The sequence below is a fragment of the Dipodomys merriami genome, unplaced genomic scaffold (assembly GCF_024711535.1).
Source record: "Dipodomys merriami isolate MVZ:Mamm:240054 unplaced genomic scaffold, mDipMer1.0.p SCAF_12, whole genome shotgun sequence".
NCBI classification, from domain to species: Eukaryota; Metazoa; Chordata; class Mammalia; order Rodentia; family Heteromyidae; genus Dipodomys; species Dipodomys merriami.
The window spans coordinates 18,402,790-18,421,201 of NW_027202493.1; the positions used below are offsets into that span (position 1 = coordinate 18,402,790).

The 18,412-nt window shown below is 42.9% G+C and overlaps 2 protein-coding genes across 7 annotated transcripts in view; one reads left to right on the top strand and one right to left on the bottom strand.

Annotated features, from left to right (window-relative positions):
• Positions 1-8,600, top strand: part of Pdgfrl (platelet derived growth factor receptor like) — a 42,695-nt gene extending 34,095 nt beyond the window's left edge. The window contains exons 4-6 of the mRNA XM_070016328.1: positions 3,708-4,001; positions 6,400-6,539; positions 7,835-8,600. Of these exons, the coding sequence (XP_069872429.1) occupies positions 3,708-4,001; positions 6,400-6,539; positions 7,835-8,023 (623 nt within the window). The 3' untranslated portion in view covers positions 8,024-8,600. The remainder of the gene's footprint in view (positions 1-3,707; positions 4,002-6,399; positions 6,540-7,834) is intronic.
• Positions 8,601-8,743: 143 nt separating this feature from the next.
• The window catches only part of Mtus1 (microtubule associated scaffold protein 1), a 164,288-nt gene continuing 154,619 nt past the window's right edge, over positions 8,744-18,412 (bottom strand). For all 6 annotated transcript variants that reach the window (XM_070016322.1, XM_070016323.1, XM_070016321.1 and 3 more), the window contains 5 exons: positions 17,778-17,851; positions 17,542-17,637; positions 14,457-14,573; positions 11,761-11,858; positions 8,744-10,998 (listed from right to left, as the gene is read on the bottom strand). In XM_070016322.1, the coding sequence (XP_069872423.1) occupies positions 10,785-10,998; positions 11,761-11,858; positions 14,457-14,573; positions 17,542-17,637; positions 17,778-17,851 (599 nt within the window). In that variant the 3' untranslated portion in view covers positions 8,744-10,784. The remainder of the gene's footprint in view (positions 10,999-11,760; positions 11,859-14,456; positions 14,574-17,541; positions 17,638-17,777; positions 17,852-18,412) is intronic.

Sequence of the window (18,412 nt, forward strand, 5' to 3'; positions counted from 1 at the left end):
AAGGATGAGAATATTATTACCAGCAGAAGAGCTGGTTATAATAATGATTGCTTAGGCAATCATTTTCCTAAGTAAGGAGAGCACATTGAATGAGTACTTTACTAAATACTGAGTTTGCCCTAATTGAGATTTTAGTTTATAGACTATTAAATTTAATATAAAATCCCATGTGTTCCAGCTCCCTATATGTTACTTGAGTAGTTACATGCACAGGACATATGTAGCCTATATTTTTAAAAAACGAACCAACATTTCTTTCTTTTTTATTTGCTGGCTGTGGGCCTGAACTCTGGGCCTGGACACTGTCCCTCAGCTCTTCAGGTCAAGGCTAGCGCTCTACCACTTGAGCCACAGTGCCACCTCTGGCTTTTTCTGCTTATTTGGTGCTGAGGAATCAAACCTAGCCTCATGCATGCAAGGCAAGCACTCTACCACTGAGCCACCTTCCCAGCCCCCCAACATTTATTTTTGTGTATGGAAACTACTGAAATCAGGTTATTCAAAGCTTGCATTATAATACAAGAAGACACCTTTTTTTGTTTTCAAATTCATAGCATTTACTAATTTTTTTGTCTTTGCTTATTGGCTCATATTACTCTACAAACTTAAAAATATCCTCTATAATCTTACAATTAAAATTTAAAAAGCCTTAAATTAACTAGGTGCCAGTAGCTCATGCCTCTAATCCTAGCTACTCAATCCCAGGCTTGAGACCTAGAAGTTCAAACTTCAAAGCAGCCCAGGCAGAAAAGTGTGAGACTCCATCTCCAGTAAACCAGTAAAATGCTAGACTGGAGGCACAGCTCAAGTAGTAGAATGCTACCTGTGATTTAAAAAAAAAAAAGACAAAAAGCTGAACATGACGGCAAGTCCCTGAGTTCAAGTACAATATCACTGGTGCCTGTGCACGTGCGCACACACGCACACACACACACATTCTTAAATGTCAGTGCCAAAACAACATATCTTCAATATTTTTGACTCCAGATGTTTCTCTTGACAAATGAGGATGTTGAAGCACAGAGAAATGAAAACATGGATGTTAGGTACATTAGGAAGATGCCCCTTACCTGGGCCTGAGAGTCAGTTTATATAGTAGTGTAAATCACCTCATCTGCTTGCTATCCTTGTAACGATAGAGACCCTCTGAAGCCATATTGTTCTCTTCCCTGAGCTAGGAGCCAAGAAGATGATTCCCCAAGTAATAATGAACTTGGCACTTAAAGCCAAAGAACTCTTGGCCCATGAGGACACTTGATAGTGTTTCCTGTGCCCAGCCCAAAACACCATACAGTGTTGACACACAGGGCTAGCCGAGGAGAAAGCCAAGAACAATTATGTTTTAGGGACATGGCAATGAACACACAGGCACAGGAAATAATTTAACAAGTGTTATGATTAGCCCTAAAGCTTTCACTCAGTAATTAGTATAATATTCCTTCACAGAATGATCCAGAAAACAAAGCATTTAAATGTGTTTTACTAAATGAAACAAACACACCTGCACAATGCATGCAAGAAACCAAGCAGAAAGCCCAACGCAGAACGCCCAACCCAGAATCCTTTCACCATCCTGGTGACACGCTGAGCTACCCATTTCTTCCTCCCTTTCTGTAAGATACAAATGAACCATCTAGGGCCAAAGAATCTTGCAGTGTGCATTTCAGAGGGGAGAGGAAGCATATGAGGTTGGCTGAAGGTCCTCAGCCAGGTGGTGGCCTAGCGGAGGCCAGACCTGAGGCCAGCTGGTTCTTCCTTTCTTGCTGCTCCATTCTCTTCCTCCAGCCTGGGCAGGCACTAGGTCTCCTGGGCTGGGAGTGAGGACGGGGTGACAATGCCAGACCTGCCACTGTGCTACACTTTTCAGCAAACACCGATGTGTTGAAAAATGCAGTTATTAGCCAGGCAATGGTGGCTTATGCCTCTAATCTTAACTACTCAGTAGGCTGAGAGCTGAAGAATTGGGGTTCAAAACTAGTCCAGTCGGGAAAGTGTAACGTTTGGAGAAAGGAGACCTCCCTGTGTTTGTTCAGGCAGAGGGGAGTTTATTAGGAGAAATGGAAACTGCCAGCACCGCCCCCCCCATGAGGTGGAGATGTGAAGAGAGTGTAGAAGAGAAAGGAGAGAGAGATTGAACTGTGCAGAGGGAAGGAAGGGAAAGGAACGGAACTAAGGATGGAGACTGATTATATGGGGAGAGGGCAGGAGGGAGGGGTTGCCATAGCAGATATAGAAGTGACCTCAGAGCCTGGGAACCTCTTACTGTGCCAGTTACCTGGGGCTACAGATACTGAGTGGGGACTTCTAGGGTGGGTCACATGTGTACATCAAGGGAAAGCAAAGGGGGAAGGGGCCAGCAGACCTAGTATAAAGTCCATGAGACTTATCTCCGGTTAACCACCAGAAAACCAGAAGTGGAGCTGTGGCTCAAAGTGGTAGAGAGCTAATCGTGAGGGAAAAGGCTCAGGGTCAACACCCAGGCCCTGAGTTTAAGCCCCACAACCAACATACATATGTATACACACATACACACAGTTATTTGTGGTAGCCTATAGGACTTTGTCTCTACATAGAAACTGCAGGTTGTAGGGCTGGGAAGATGGCTCAGTGGTAGAGTGCTTGGCTTGCTTGCATGAGACCCTGGGTTCGATTCCTTAGCACCATATAAGCAGAAAAAGCTGGAAGTAGCACTGTGGCTCAAAGTGGTAGAGTGCTAGCCTTGTATGCATGAGGCCCTGGGTTCGATTCCTCAGCACCACATAAGCAAAAAGAAAAAAAAGCCGGAAGTGGCACTGTGGCTCAAGTGGTAGAGTGCTAGCCTTCAGCTGAAGAGCTGAGGGACAGCGCCCAGGCCCAGAGTTCAGGCCCCACGACTGACGAAAGAAAGAAAAGAAAAGAAAGAAAGAAAGAAAGAAAGAAAGAAAGAAAGAAAGAAAGAAAGAAAGAAAGAAAGAAAGAAAGAAAGAAAGAAAAGAAAGAAACTGCAGATTGATTCAAGATTTAAAAAATGTTGGGTATTTTGTTTTTGTTGTTTAGGCTCAAGGCCTTGCATTTTTCAGGCAGAGACTCTACCACTTGAGCCAGGTCACCGGCCCTAAAACTATTCTTAAGGAAGTCAGCTCTTTCCCTACTTCTTTAGTATACGTCATGGGTCTGATACCAACTGCATTAACACTTTTTTTATTTCCTAAGGAGATGGGAACATGTACTTCTGTCACTATAATTAAATACCTGAGGTGACCACCTTTTAAATAGAAAAGGTTGATTTTTGGCTTGCCATTTTGAAGATTCTGGTCCATGATCAATTGGTTCCATTTCTTGGGTCCATGGTGAGCCATCACAAGAACCTGTGTGTAGGAAAGCTGCTCACCTCCTGGCTCAGAAGCAAAGGCAAAGAAAAGAAAGGCCAGACTTCCACAATCTCCTTCAAGCATGTCTCCAATGACCTAAAGACCTCCCACTTGTTTTCCAAAGCTACCCTGAGGACCAAGCCTTTAAGATAAGGACTGGGAGACAGCCAACATCCAGACTAAACCAGGAAATCATTCCTTTTTTAAAAAATGAAGCATGAAAAAGCCCAGCTCTTCCCACTCTCTTGAGTATACCGTCAATGCCCACACATTTCTGAGCCTGACTGTAAGAATCTTTTAAGTCTTGCTTAAGCACATTTTTCCAGAATAAATAAGCCTGCATATTTCCTTTTGCAGAGAAAGGAGAACTCTTCGTGCCTTCTCCCAGTTATTTCGATGTTGTCTACCTGAACCCCGACAGACAGGCTGTGGTTCCTTGTCGAGTGACTGTGCTGTCAGCCAAAGTCACACTCCACAGGGAGTTCCCTGCCAAGGAAATCCCTACCAATGGAACAGACATTACTTATGATCTGAAGAGAGGCTTTGTGTATCTGCAGCCTCATTCTGACCACCAGGGGGTGGTCTACTGCAAGGCGGAAGCCGGGGGCAAATCTCAGATCTCTGTCAAGTATCAGCTGCTGTATGTAGAAGGTAAGACTGCTCCTCCTAGTGCCCAGATCTCAGTCACTTCTGGTTAATTAGTTTCGGGAAAGAGAGGCACAGAATGCTAGTCTTACAAGTCCCTCTACTGCACTTCTAGAATGTTCTGTTTCTTGCACACTGACCTGATGGAAAATTCACATGAACTCCCTTCCAGATCTTTTCATTGTACCCTGTCTCTTGGGCTTGATCAGCAAGCCCTTTATGACCCCAGCCTTGCCTAGAACATCCTCTCAGCAACATGTCAGCCAGAACCAGTCTCCTAAGAGCACAGTGCATACCGTCCCCCACCTCCACCAGGGTTGATGTTCCTCTTGGTGCTCTTCCTACTTCCCAGCCCTCATTCTTTCACCTCCTGTGGCCCTGCATGTGGCTCCGCCGGCTTTCTCCTCTCCGGTTGGCACTCACAGCCATTCATCAAAGGTTCTGGCACTGGGTTTGCCATTGTACTTTCAGGATGACTTGTCTCCACTTGGAACCCACTGGCCTGTCACTACCCACCACACCCACTCCCACCCTTAGTCCCAACTTTTAACACATCAACCCTCTTAACAGGTCTGACATCTGCATGAGTTCCACCTCCAGCTTTGACCACAGGCTTGAACTTCCCTCCTGATCCTCACCTCCACCCTCGGCTTGTTCTCAAATCTCTCCCTCCCTCCCCACCCACATGCATTCCACTCCATGGTTGTCTAATGCCCTGAACTTTTTGCCCTCTGTACTTTTCTCCCACCTGTCCAGAAAAGCACTGTCTTAGATAAAGTGATGGCTTTTGGCTATACCCAGACTGGGGACACTGAGGGCTGCTGTGAAAATACTGTGAGTGGCTGGATGACATCCCCAGAACCCCTAGACCCCCTGGTCTCCAGTCTCTCCTGTCTTGTTTTTTGGTGTGCTTTCTTCCCCCCACCCCAACCCCATCTTGTCCACTTTCCAAATATAGACTCCTCTAGTTGGTACTGCCTCATTTCCTTCTGGGTTACCTCGTTGTCTCTTGACAGAACAGAAACATGATCCAATTCCTGTTAAAAAAAAACTAGAACTGGGTTTGAATGTGACCATTAAACTGAGGACTTTCAATTTGTGCATTCATCTAGGAAAGACTAGGAGGAAATCCCTTCCCCACCCCCAGCAACTTGCATTATTCATTCTACTGTGTTGAAACTCCTTTCCTAAGACGTTTAAGATGCACTAGTGACAGCTCAATTTCAAGTCCACAGGCACTTGGGGTTTGTAAGAAAGCCTCATGTTGATTTTTAGGAAGGCTCAGCTAATATTTGAATCTCACATTTGCTCCAAAGCCTTCTCTCGCTCTCCCCATCAGTCAGCTTGCTCTGTGGCTAGCAGCTTGGAGTGGGGCAAGTCTAGCTCTCCTCCCTCACCTTTACCTGATCAGCTCCCAGACAGACAGACAGGAGAGAGGCTGGAGCCCAGATATGGTTGTCCCCATGTGATGGAGATGGCAAGCCTAAGCAGTCCCCAGGGCACAGAGGCCCCTCTTGGGTGCAACTCATTCACCACCTGGCCCTCCACTGCAGACCACGCTGCTTGTGGGCACTGTGAGCCCAGGCAGTGTGTCCACAGATGGGCTACAGCCCTGCAGTTCAGGGAACTTCGTTGGCTAATTAGTACCTTTCCCCCTTTCCTTTCCTTTCCTTCGTGTCTTTTAAGTCCATCTCTGAGATGTTAGTGTCGACATGCTTCCTGCAGAAAGCCATTCTTGAACGATTTCAAACTTTCTGAGCTCTCTGGGCTTTTCACAAAATTAAAGTTTGAAGTGAACCCTTCCATTAGTTGGTTCCATGGCTGAACCTTCCACTTTAGTGCAATCTCTCGGGGTGGAGACTTTGCCATCAACACCACTTGTTCAGTGAGCTGACGGTATGAATAAATGGGATCCTGAAATGCTCTGAAGGCATTGGTGCCTGTCCCGCAGACATCCTTCTCACCTGTATACTAGAACTTTCCTTCCTGAGGATCCATGCCCACACGTTGGTCTGTCCACCTTCATCCTTCAGACACCTCCATCCACCATGCCTTCATGGTATTGTACTCCCTTCCCCTTCTTGCCTTTTGGTTCCCTTCCTAGGACCCCGAGCCTATTGGCTCCTTCCTTGATCACAAGCAGAGAAGGCTCACCATGGAGTTCCGGATGACCATCAAGGTGGCAGAGGAGGGGGCGGGGGGTCTCAAAGATGAGGATTGACTGGTGTCAGCTGGTGCTGGGTGTGAAGTAAGAGATGTTTGTCTAAAGGAAAGAATGCCAGTGTGTGTGTGTGTGTGTGTGTGTGTGTGTGTGTGTGTGTGTGTGTGTGTGTGTGTGTGTGTGTGTGTGTGTTTGTGTGTGTCTTTCATCTGATAGATCGCACTGCCTCCTGCTTCTTTCCAGTTCCCAGTGGCCCTCCATCGACAACCATCTTGGCCTCCTCAAACAAAGTGAAGGGCGGGGACGACATCAGTGTGCTGTGCACTGTCCTTGGGGAGCCTGATGTGGAAGTAGAATTCAGGTGGATCTTTCCAGGGCAGAAGGTAAGCGAGCGAGACATTCCAGCCTTACTTAGTTTTAATTTAAGAAATTAGTGGGACTGTGGTAGGAGCAGGGCATGCTTATTTCATTCTGATGTGTCAGTATATTTACAAATGGAGATTTTTTTTAAAAAAAAGGAGAAGGAAAACAAAAAAATGGAATGGCTCCCCTAGGCAATTCAGCCTATGCCCTGCTCCTACCCAGTTTTCCTTTGCCACTCCTAAGCTCAGACAGTGGAAAATGGAGAGACATCTCCCTCAGCCAACCTCACATCTTCATTCAGTCCCACCCTCTGGGTCTACCAGAAGCAAATCTCCTCTCCTCTGGGATTCTCTTAATGTTTTCTAGCCAAGCTGTATTCTGTGCTGCACAGTTTTGAACAGATACTCACCAAATGGCATATAGAAAAACCCTAAGCCCTGTCAAAAAGGTGCCTCGAGGTCAGAGATCTTAAAAATAGGCCTCCCATAAAAGCAACACTGCATATTTAGCCTTTGTGCGTGTTCTGCTCACTGAAACAAACAACTCTGCTACCAACATGGAATAATCCTTTCCTTGCCAGAAGAGATTTGTCATCCCAAGACAAGCGGTTAGGACAGGTGGGAAATAACTACCCCCTAGGGAATAGTGATTTTCCAGCATTCTGCTACTCAGTGTTTGCTGCACTTGGCTAATGAGTATCTTATGAGTGCAACAATATCAACAGATTAAAGTCAGAAAACACTGTGCTCACAACACCAAAGTTGACTGAACTATGTCAGAAGTGATCATATCTCTTTCTTGAAAGGGAGGTCATACGGTCTAGGGCATTTTCTTATTCTTTGTTGCTCCAAGTTCCCTTTCTTTGGAGTCCTGAGGCACAACACTTCTCTAAACTAGCAGGAACTCGTATTTACTTACATAGTAAGTCCTGTGGGCTTCTAACTTTGAGTTTGTGAAGAATTAATAAGGGATGAACAATGAGAAAAGAAAAATTGGAACAGTGAGGCATTTTGCTTTTGTTAATAGCAATTATTCCACTTACAGCCAAAAGAAACTGCTTTAAGTAGAAACTTACTAAAGAGAAGAAAGAAATCACCAAATTGCATCTTGAAATTCCAAGACACTGCTTGGGGAAAAATAATGCAGCTGTAGAGTGTAAAAGCTCCCAGAGCCTATGAGTGCCACCTACCAAGTAGTCTTTCATGAGCATGTACTTTGCATTTTGAAAGGGACACACAGTAGGATTGTGTGCATGAGAGATGTTCCAGATTGCTTGTCCTTCTTTGCTTCAGTCTGTCTGGGTGTTGTTAAACAGGATGAAAGACCTGTGACGATTCAGGACACCTGGAGGCTGGTCCACAGAGGGCTTGGACATACCACAAGACTCTCTCAGAGTATCATTACCATCGAAGACTTTGAGACCATCGATGCGGGATATTATATTTGCACCGCTCAGAATCTCCGAGGACAGACTACGGTCGCTACCACTGTTGACTTTTCCTGACTTGAAGGAAAGGGAAGTAGAGTGAACAGATGGAAAGCTCATCGGTGCACACAATCTGCTTTGGGGTTCTTTGATTTGTGCTTTTCTAGAGGCCAATATCAAGTGCCCATACTGGCCTGTGAGCCAGACAGACATCTGACTAAGAGGAAGTCAGTCTATTAATAGAAGCGTTAACTTTTCTAACAGAAAGCATGTTTTCTGATTGCTTCTACGATTCATGTGTTTTTAGTTTTTATACTAAGAAAGCACATATGTCGACAACTTTATATAATCACTTCTATTTTCTATTAAATGTACAAGTTTTTGTAAAAAAAAAAAAAAGAGGGGGGGCTATGTGTTTTTTAAGTCTAGAAGGACTTTTTGGCAGTAATAGTTGGGTCAATACCTAGTATTGATGCTAACTTTTGAAGAGTACACATAGCCTCAAGTAGCTAGCTGGAGATATGTCTACTGTGTAGACATTGATTTTTAACAAAACAGATGCAGATGAAGGAAGCTACAACTATTTTACCTAGACCCACCTTCAAATTTATTTCGACCACAGCCATCCCATTTCTCTTATACAGAAATTAAAACCAGCCCAAGTTTTGTTTCATTAAACCCATGATGCTTTGTGTGGTTGCACTGGAAATTCCTGTGAAATGGCTTAGGAAATGATCTTCCATTTGCAGAGCCCAGCAGTTAACGCTTTGAAGAGTAAAAGTATGTCAGAGGCTGCAATTCTTAGGAAGATTCCAGCATTATTTATTTGATCAAAGTAAAATACACTTTCCATCACTATAAACTGAACACAACTACAGCTCACACATCTGTACTTCTGTGATGTGCCAACATTTTCAACCTACATAAAACATTTGGTTTGGGAAAAACAAAGCTATTTTGTTCCTATTGTCTCCTGTTGTCTTCCATCCTCTGAAGACATTTTATACTAATTACTATCAGATTTCCCAGATACCTAAACAGTATGGAAGACAGCAGGAAATCGCATGAAACTTACCATGCTCAGGGATGAGTGGCAAACCCAACTTTGGCTAATGTCACAGAGAACAATTTGGAAGCATGGGTAGAGCTGTTCTGGGAGGCAGCAATGAACTAAACTCTCACTTCTTGAAAGCAAACATGGAAGGGTTATGAATGCAAGAAACTACAGGCAGTTAAAGACTTCAAACACAACTACAAATTAAAAACATGCATCATGAAATATCAATTTGTTATTTAGTGTACATGGATATGACAACTCAAATACCCACCTCCAGTTTCCTGAATCTGTTCTTTCTCTAGGGGTTATGTGCACAGCCATCGAGCTCAGAAAAAAAAACACTTGACATCACAATGTGGACACATGCAGTGCAGAGAAGCCACAACTGTCCTTCACCTTCCCCAAAGTCTTACAACAGGGGGGGGAGGGGGGAGAGGTAACAAGAAGTTTTGAAAAGTCAAATGCAACCCAAAGGAGAATTATATAAAACTACTTCTCAGCTGCCCATTTTATTTTATACCAACTTACCATTGTCTCCCCAGACCATTCTATCAAATACTGCATCACGGGCCTAATCTAAGGGCTTTTGTTCATTAGCATGTACAGAATCCTATCCAGCCAATGACTTTCCTCCTTATTTTCCCTAAGATTTTTTTTCTCCAGAATTAGTAGAGTCAATCCCAGGCCTTAATTTATTTTGGAATTTGGGTTCAGCACCTTGAAGAGAAGTTGCATCTGGAAAAGCATATTCCTTTTATCTTTGTCCCAGAGAAAAGTAGATAGGAGGTAGAAGGTTTGCGTTTGTGGCTGTGGAAATCAGAGAAAGGAAAGGAATCAATGAGGCAGATGGGAGAGGAGATGAAGGCTTAACTTTGTAAGAATAGCTTAGATCAAGGTAAAAATAAGGCAGAACAATTATTGGTCCTGCCATTGGTATTTTTTTCTTTATACAGATTTTTTTTAATCTTTAGAAAAATTAGGGTTCTACATTTGCTCGTAGCCTGAGAAAATGGATCCTAGTATAGTATTACACTCACATGAAAAAAGAATTTACCTAGTTTCAACTGACAGAACTAAACACTGAAAAATTGCTAACAATTACTCCAAAGGGAGAAATGGACAGACACTGAAGAGTCAAAAAACTTTTTCTTTCACACCTTCTACTCACCATATCCAGGCTGAGCAGAGTTGGTAGTAAATATAATTCAAGCAACTATTGCTTTTTCTTCTATGGCTTTTGTTGAAATGTGTACACTACGACTTGATTAGCATGTACCCATGGAGATTCAGCTGTTGACTTTTAATACACAGCAAAGAAGACTGCATCAGACATGTGACACTCTTTTACATCCATTTCATTCATACCCTGCCCCTCCCCCCCAATCAGAAATAAAAATCACAGGAAGGTGTCTGTGGTGAAGAACGTTACAAAGGTTATAATTCTTTATCTTAATAGGCCCCTGAGAGTTTTTCCCCTTATGCTTAGGTGAAAAAGGCAACGAACAAGATTCTCTCATTCCTAAGTGCTCTGTGCAACCATGTCCACATCAATTCCAAAATCTGTTGGGCGGGGAGGAAGGGGATGACTCTTGGACCACGTCAAAAGTCACCCCCCCCCCCCAGAGTTCCCATCTCAAAAGTAGCCCATAGGATGGTGGCTTTCCAGTTGTCCTGCAGAAATTCCAGGAGAGCTGACGTAGCTCTGACTCCCATGGTCGGTATGAGGGTCAGTCCTGCAGACCTGCATCCGGATGCTTTTGCAGTCTCAGCTTGCAGAAAGCGTCATCTGGGTGAGACGCTGGGGCTGGGGAAGGAGCCAGAATTCCTGGGTGACTGAAAGGGAATCGCTGAGGACGTGGGGGATCTCTTGGGACTACATAGGTCCCCATTGTGCAGTTTCCACAGCAGCTCCTCGTTCTCCATGGAAAGGCGCTTGTTGACTTTCGACTCCTTCTCCAGGGATTCCTGCAGCACGGCCTGCTCTGTAGAAAGCTGCCTGAAAGATGAAAGACAGAGAAAACATGTGGAACAAGGTTGAACAATATAACTCAAGCAGCGGGCAAGTGGCTCATGCCCATAAGCCTAGCTCCTCAGGAGGCTGAGATCTGAGGCTCATGGTTCACAGCCAGCTCAGGCAGAATAGTCCCATGAGGGTCCTATCTCCAATTAACCACCAAAAAGCTAGAAGTAGAGCTGTGGTTCAAGGGGAAAAAGCTAAAGGCTAGTGCCTAGGCACTGAGTTCCAGCCCCAGAACTGGCATGTACACACACACAAACTAAAAACAGTAACTAAAAAAATCTTACCAATCAATTTATATTGGAAGTCCACAAACCTAGGTTTATGGAAGAAACAGCCCTATAAAGGTTTACAAGTTTTAATCTGGCTAAGAAACTTGAATGCTCCTTCTAAAAACCAAAAGATCCTAACTCTACTTTTGGGACAATTGCATAGTTAACCATGTCGCTTAGACCCGTACTCTATGTATTATATAATCCCTACAAATTTGGGGCAGTTTTCTATTTAGTTTTGTTGCTTTTGTTGCTATTTAGTTTGTTGCTTTCTCCAAAAGCAGTCTCAGAGTCAGCAACCCAGGGGATTGGCGAGAAAGCTGCTTTGGCAGAAGCATAAACTGCCTTATTTCCTAGATGGAAATAGGGTCTCTTTGCCCACTTGAATTGCACTCTCAGGAGGTACGTGGTGGAGTGTGTAATAAAGTAATGCTACATGTTCGAGGATGAGAGGAAATAGGGAAAATACCTTGAAATGGCCATGTGCTTGTCCATGCGGGCTTTTAATTCCTCATTCTCCTGCTGGAATCGCTTCAGTTTGTCAACCAGTGCTGTGTTGTTGTCCACCTTGACATGAACAATTTGTACAGTAATAAGAAACAAGACTCCCTCATTTCTTAATGCTCATTCCAGACACAAGCACACTTTAAAGGAATTTAATTAGGAAAACTTAATAGCACACTGAAATATTTATAAACTGGCATCTAGAACAGCAAAATGGAAATTTCTTTTTCTTTTTTTTGGGTCCAGTCGTAGGGCCTGAACTCTGGGCCTGGGCGCTGTCCCTCAGCTCTTCAGCTCAAGGCTAGCGCTCTACCACTTGAGCCACAGCACCACTTTAGGCTTTTTTCTTTTTGCTTATGTGGTGCTGAGGAATCGAACCCAGGGCCTCATGCATGCAAGGCAAGCAATCTACCACTGAGCCACCTTCCCAGCCCCAAAACAGAAATTTCTTTAAAAATAAATCTACTCAGGGCTGGAAAGTGACTCAGTGGTAGAGAGCTTACCTTGCATGCATGAGGCCCTGGGTTTGATTACTCAGCACCACATAAGCAGAAAGATCTGGAAGTGGCACTGTGGCTCAAGTGGTAGAGCACTATCCTTGAGCTAAAAAGCTGAGGGACAGCGCCCAGGCCCAGGGTTCAGGCTCCATGACTGACAAAAAAAAAAAAAAAAAAAAAAAAAATCTACCCTAGGCCACTTAAAAAGGGACACAACCAAGCTGTGTAGAGTATCAAACAGAAGATTCTACAAAAGGCATCCCTCTTAGTAAGTGCTCTTGTTGGCTAAATTTTCACAGAAAACAAATCTATCAGCCAAGAGATTAAAGGATACAATCCTTGAAGACATTTAACCACTGAACACAATGGAGAGCCGATGCCTTCCCACCTCACTTTCGAAAGGTATATGATTTTATTATGTGCCTTAGAGGTGACAGAACCGCTCTGCCAGAATTAATCCTAAGTCCCTGTCACTACAGCAACACAGCTCACTAATGTAAGATATTCTCCTATCCAGAAAACACCCAGGACAAGGCAGTCAGGTGAAATAATTTCCCAGAACATATGTCTGGAATGAAAAAAAAAAAAAAAAAGGGAGACCTTGAAATGCTCAGTAATTATAAAGGAATTAAAGATAAAAACAGGAGATGGAGAAAACCTGGAATTAGAGACTGGGTAGTGATTGACCTTAAAACATCTCCTCCAATCCTCCTGTTTACAGAAGTAAAAACTAGACTTAATTCTGCCACAAAGCTAACAGTTGGCAGACTTCATTTTCAAACCAGTGGCTTCCTCAGACAACCTTAGTATTTAAGTATGTCTTAATTTCTTCAAAGACCTGAAACTCTTACAAACAAGGTAGCAACAGTGGGTGTTGCTGTCATCAAAGGAACCCGTCCCCCTGCCCACACGACAATTCATGCCCTATCTCTTGTGCAATCAAGGAACAGAAATACTACTCTATGGATCTCCAGATATTAAAATGGGCTAGTAATTGTAGAGCAGGATCTCTGTCACACTTGATCTTCTGCAGTGTCTTAATGCATGAATGGCAACATAGAGAAACAAGTTATTAACAGGATTATCCCAGTCACCTCTTGACTGCCTGATTAGCAGAGCTGTTGACCTGGTATAACAGAAACTGCTCTATTACTAGGGTGAGCCCATTCGCAACCATGAGATCTTTGCATTCCTCAAAAAAAAAAAAATCAAGACTTCTCAATGAAATGCCATAGCATAGTTTTGCATTATCTCCTTAAACTAAACAAGATAAATGTCTAAAATAGTCTACAGAGGAAAACTAAACCATACTAAGTCAAAACTCTAAACAAAGAAAAAGCCAAACAGACAAGAGTGATTTTCAGGCTTGCTGTTGTCAGGGGCTGTCTGGGTTTGAATAAGGCATTTATTCAAGAATGAGTCATTCCCTATTGGGCTAAGACAAGAAGAGCTAGGAGGCTGGCACTGGCAGGAACAACATACAGAAACGGCTGGTACCACTTAATAAGCTGCCTTGCTAAAAGCCTGCCAACTTAGACAGTCCTGGCTAGTAGCAGCTGGGTTTCAGGGCTTGGCCAACACTGAGACAGAACACAGACTGAGGTTTCAAACACAGAATGCTGGGCAGACTTGTCCCCCACACAAACACCCATTCTCTGTCTTAGAGGCTACAAACTAAATTTCCTTGTATTTTTTCACAATGCTTACTGTTTGTCCAACTGGATTAATCTAATTCGAGTCCCAATTCTTTTTATTAAATTCTAATTTATAAGAAGAAAGATGGGTGATATGTCTAACTGAATTTCCATATCCACCAGAGCTCATGGTGAAGCATTTTATATTTTTTAAATGTTTTCCTTAGGCTGATGAAGAATTTCGGGGACCATGAAAATATATAGTGAGCCCGATTTTAATTTTTCCAAGGACTGAATGCTACTTTCTACAGTACTTATTAAACATACTAGAGGCAGCAATGACTCCTGAACAAGCTTGGAAGAGAAAATCCAACATTTACTGCTATATGTTTTCCAAATATATATATTTATATATATATATATATATAGGAGTTAACCAAACTCTAAACCTATGGTCAGAACTCCATCCCAGTTTCATAAGTAAACCACAACTAGCAAGAGCCTCAATCCATATGTGGAAGGAAACATACCAGCTTCTCCATCTTCATTAACTTGATGTCCTGTTCGTGTAGCTTCTCATTCTTGATCTCTAACACAGCTTTCAGGCTTTCTAGTTCTTGCTCCAGATACATAATCTGAGGGTTTTTCTGGAAAAGATAGTACTTTACACTTAGTACTTAGTACTTCATAATTACTTCATACAATCACATCATCCATATTCATAATATAAGGAATCTTAGGTTCAATTTCCACATTAAAAAAATACTAATTGGCTTCTTTTAGTAGTTTCATTTTTAATCTAAAAAATATTGGTTAAATTGTTGGAAATACGCTTCATGTTTACCAGTAACCTAATATGAAGAAAATACTGGTGATACCCAATATGTTGTTAGAAACAAGAGCAGCATCATGGCTTGCAATAGTACAGAGCTCTGGGTAAACTTTAGACAACCTACAAGGGCTAAACTGGTATAAGGTGGGAAAATGGAACAATGGTTGTCTCTAAAGAAAGCCAGTATCTTCAGTGTTAAGGATGGATGGATGAATGGATAGATATGGATATAGATATGGATATGGATATGGATATAAAATGTTTTCTCTGGAAAACAAGGGACAGGGCAATAATCTCCCAAGTCTTTGACTTATGATGGTTCATAGAACCATTCCCATAATTCTAGGGAATTCTATGCTTCCTCTCCAGCTGGGCTAACAGATGTGAGCCCATTGGTTGTGATGGAATCTTGTGAACTTCTTTTCTGGGCTGGTCTCCAGCCATGATCCTGCAAATCTCTGCTTCTGAAGTAGCTAGGATTACAGGCTTGAGCCACCACACCCAGCTCTTCTGTCCATCGCCTCTTACTTCTCTGCAAGCCAATCCTCCTGACTTCACTTACCTTTACCCCCAATCTCCAGCGCTGACAGGGAAGGTACTGCACATTACAGACTTTAGTAGAAGAACTGCTATTACGTTCTACCAAGCTCTTTAAAACCTATTCCCTGAGCTACCAGTGGGATTCTACTCTCAGTACGCAAATCTACATTTCTTTGGAAATCACTAATAGTCCCTAAGAATCTTCCAGAAAGAGACTCTGAAATTTGCTTGAATGGGATCTCATCTGATTTTATCAAATGTTTAGAGGGTCACCTAATGAGATCCCCAGAAAAATGTCTCTGCAAGCAAGCCAGTGGTCTCCCATGGTGGAAAGCTCTATCACTCTCAAAGCACAAGTGCATAGAGTACAGCAGCACTAGTGCAAAAGGAGCAAGACAAATGTGTTGGTTTTTTTTTTTTTTTTAATTCAAGGGGAAGGAGGGAGGCCAACAGACCCAGACCCAGGGTATCACATTTCAAGGGAAATTCGAGAAGTTTGTTTTTGAAAAGCGACATTTTTCAGCCATAACAACAGACAAAATGCTGACACGCCCTGAGAACACTGTGGCATGTGAAGAAGACAATTACAAAAGGTAGGATTGTTTATATGAAAGTCTGGGATATGCCACCAATAGCTTGTGTATGAATGAGGCTATGGGGGAAAAAGAGGAGTGATCGTTCATGAGTTTGGGTTTCCTTTTTGGGGTAATAAAAGTGTTCTGGGCTGCGTGCCAGTGGCTCACGCCTGTAATCCTAGCTAGTCAGGAGGCTGAGATCTGAGGATCATGGTTCAAAGCCAGCCCAGGCAGGAAAGGCCGTGAGACTCTTATCTCTAATAAACCACTAGAAAGCCAGAAGTGGTGCTGTGGCTCAAGTGGTAGAGCGCTTGCCTTGAGCTGAAGAGTGCAGGGATAGCGCCCAGGCCCAGAGTTCAAGCCCACAATGGACAAAAAAAAAAAAAAAAAAAAAAAGTTCTGGATTTAGATACTGGTGAACAAAAAGCAATACTTTGAGTACACTAAAATCCACTACATTTTACATTTTGTTGTTATGGGGCTTGAACTCAGGGCCTGGGCACTGTCCCTGAACCTATTTGTGCTCCAGCCTAGTGTTCTACCTCTTGAGCCACATGCCACTTCTGGTTTTTGAGTAGTTAATTAGAGAGATAAGAGTCTCACAGGGACTCTTCTATCCAGGTTGGCTTCAAACTGTGATCCTTAGCGCTCAGCCTCCTAAGTATCTAATATAATAGGCGTAAGCTACCAGTACCAGCTAAATTTTACATTTTAAAATGGTGACCTCTGTGGTCATCTCAATTATCTTGTAACAGAGCAGTTATTTAAGAACAAAAAGGTAAAGTCTTTACATAAAACCCTCATCCAAACCAGGTGCAGGTGGCTCACATCTGAAAATAATAGTTACTTGAGGACTGAGATCTTGAGGATTGCAGTTCAAAGCTAGTCTGGGCCAGAAAGTGTGTGAGACTCTTATCTCCAATAAACTGCCAAGTGGCTGGGAAGTAGAGTTGTAGCTCAAGTGGTACAGTATGAGCTTTGAGCAAAAGAAACACAAGGACAATACTCAGGCCCTCAGTTCAAGCCTCAAGACTGGCACAAAAGAAGAAGAAAAAAGAAGGGCCGGGTGCCCGTGGCTCACGCCTGTAATCCTAGCTACTCAGGAGGCTGAGATCTGAGGATTGTGGTTCAAAGCCAGCCCGGGCAGGAAAGTCTGTGAAGCTCTTATCTCCAATAAACTACTAGAAAACTGGAAGTGGTGCTGTGGCTCAAGTGGTAGAGTGCTCGCCTTGAGCTGAAGAGTGTAGGGACAGTGCCCAGGCCCAGAGTTCAAGCCCCACGACTGACCAAAACAAAAAAACAAAAAAACAAAAAAACAAACAAAAAGAAAAAAACAAACAAAAAAAAAACAAAAGAAAAAAGAAAAAAAGACAAGAAGGAAAAACAAACCCTGATCCTGATTGAGTTTCTTAACTTTCCTAAAGATATTTGCTCATACTATTCCAAATAAGATTTTGTTTCTAGGTCAGTGTTTAGTAAGGATGTTAAAAAAAAAAAAAAAAAAGAGGACTAGTAAACAAAGAAAAGGTTTTATACAGTTTAAACAAACACCACTGCATGACATGAATAATCCTGGATTATTTTCCTGGTCACTGAACACTCAGTCAAGTCTAAAAGGCAACAGAGCAAAAGAGAAATTCAGTAGCAATAGAAGAAGACATAACTTACTGAATTTGCCTTCTCTCTTGATATTCTTTTTTGCTCTTCTGATTTTAACTTTTCATTTAAAGCATCATTTTCAGTCTTCAGATCATTGATTTGTTTCTGAACACAAACAACAGCACATGGAACGTAAGTGAAGCAGCTGAGACAGAGCAAAGGCTCACTAAAATACACTCCAAGCCCACACAGACATCCGCGGTGATGGAAGATTTGGGGGGCGATGGAGGTAGAGATTCACCCACCTCTAGCAATTCCTGCTTTTCATAAAGCAAATCCTCAAGTGATTTCTTTTCCACTTCATGGCTTTTCTTGATTTCTGGAAAGAAGGGACATTTCTTGAGGCAACAATGTGCGCCGAGATCATTTTGTGAGATCACCCCCACAACTGTCATGCATCAATGAAGGTGCCGATTGTGAAATTATGACTATAGTACTTCCCATTTGCATGATGCTTTTACATAAATCAAGCAATCTCTCCTCAGAATAGCCTCCTGTGGTGGACAGGGAAGAGAGATCCAGTGTATAGCTAGAAGTACTACTGAGGCTCAGAGGACAGGACCTTAGAAAACATAGATTGAGCCAGGCACCAGTAGCTCACGCCTGTAATCCTGGCTACTCAGGAAGCTGAGATCTGAGGATCTTGGTTCAAAGCCAACCCGGGCAGGAAGTCTGTGAGATTCTTATCTCCAATTAATCACCAAAAAAAAAAAAGCCAGAAGCAGTGCTGTGGCTCAAGTGCTACGGCTAGAGTGCTAGCCCTAACAAAAAGAGCTCAGAGATAGCACCCCGTCCCTGAATTCATGCCCCAGGATCAGCACCAGGGGGAAAAAAAAAAAAAAAAAACAGAATGAAGAACAGAGTCTCCAAACACAGGCCT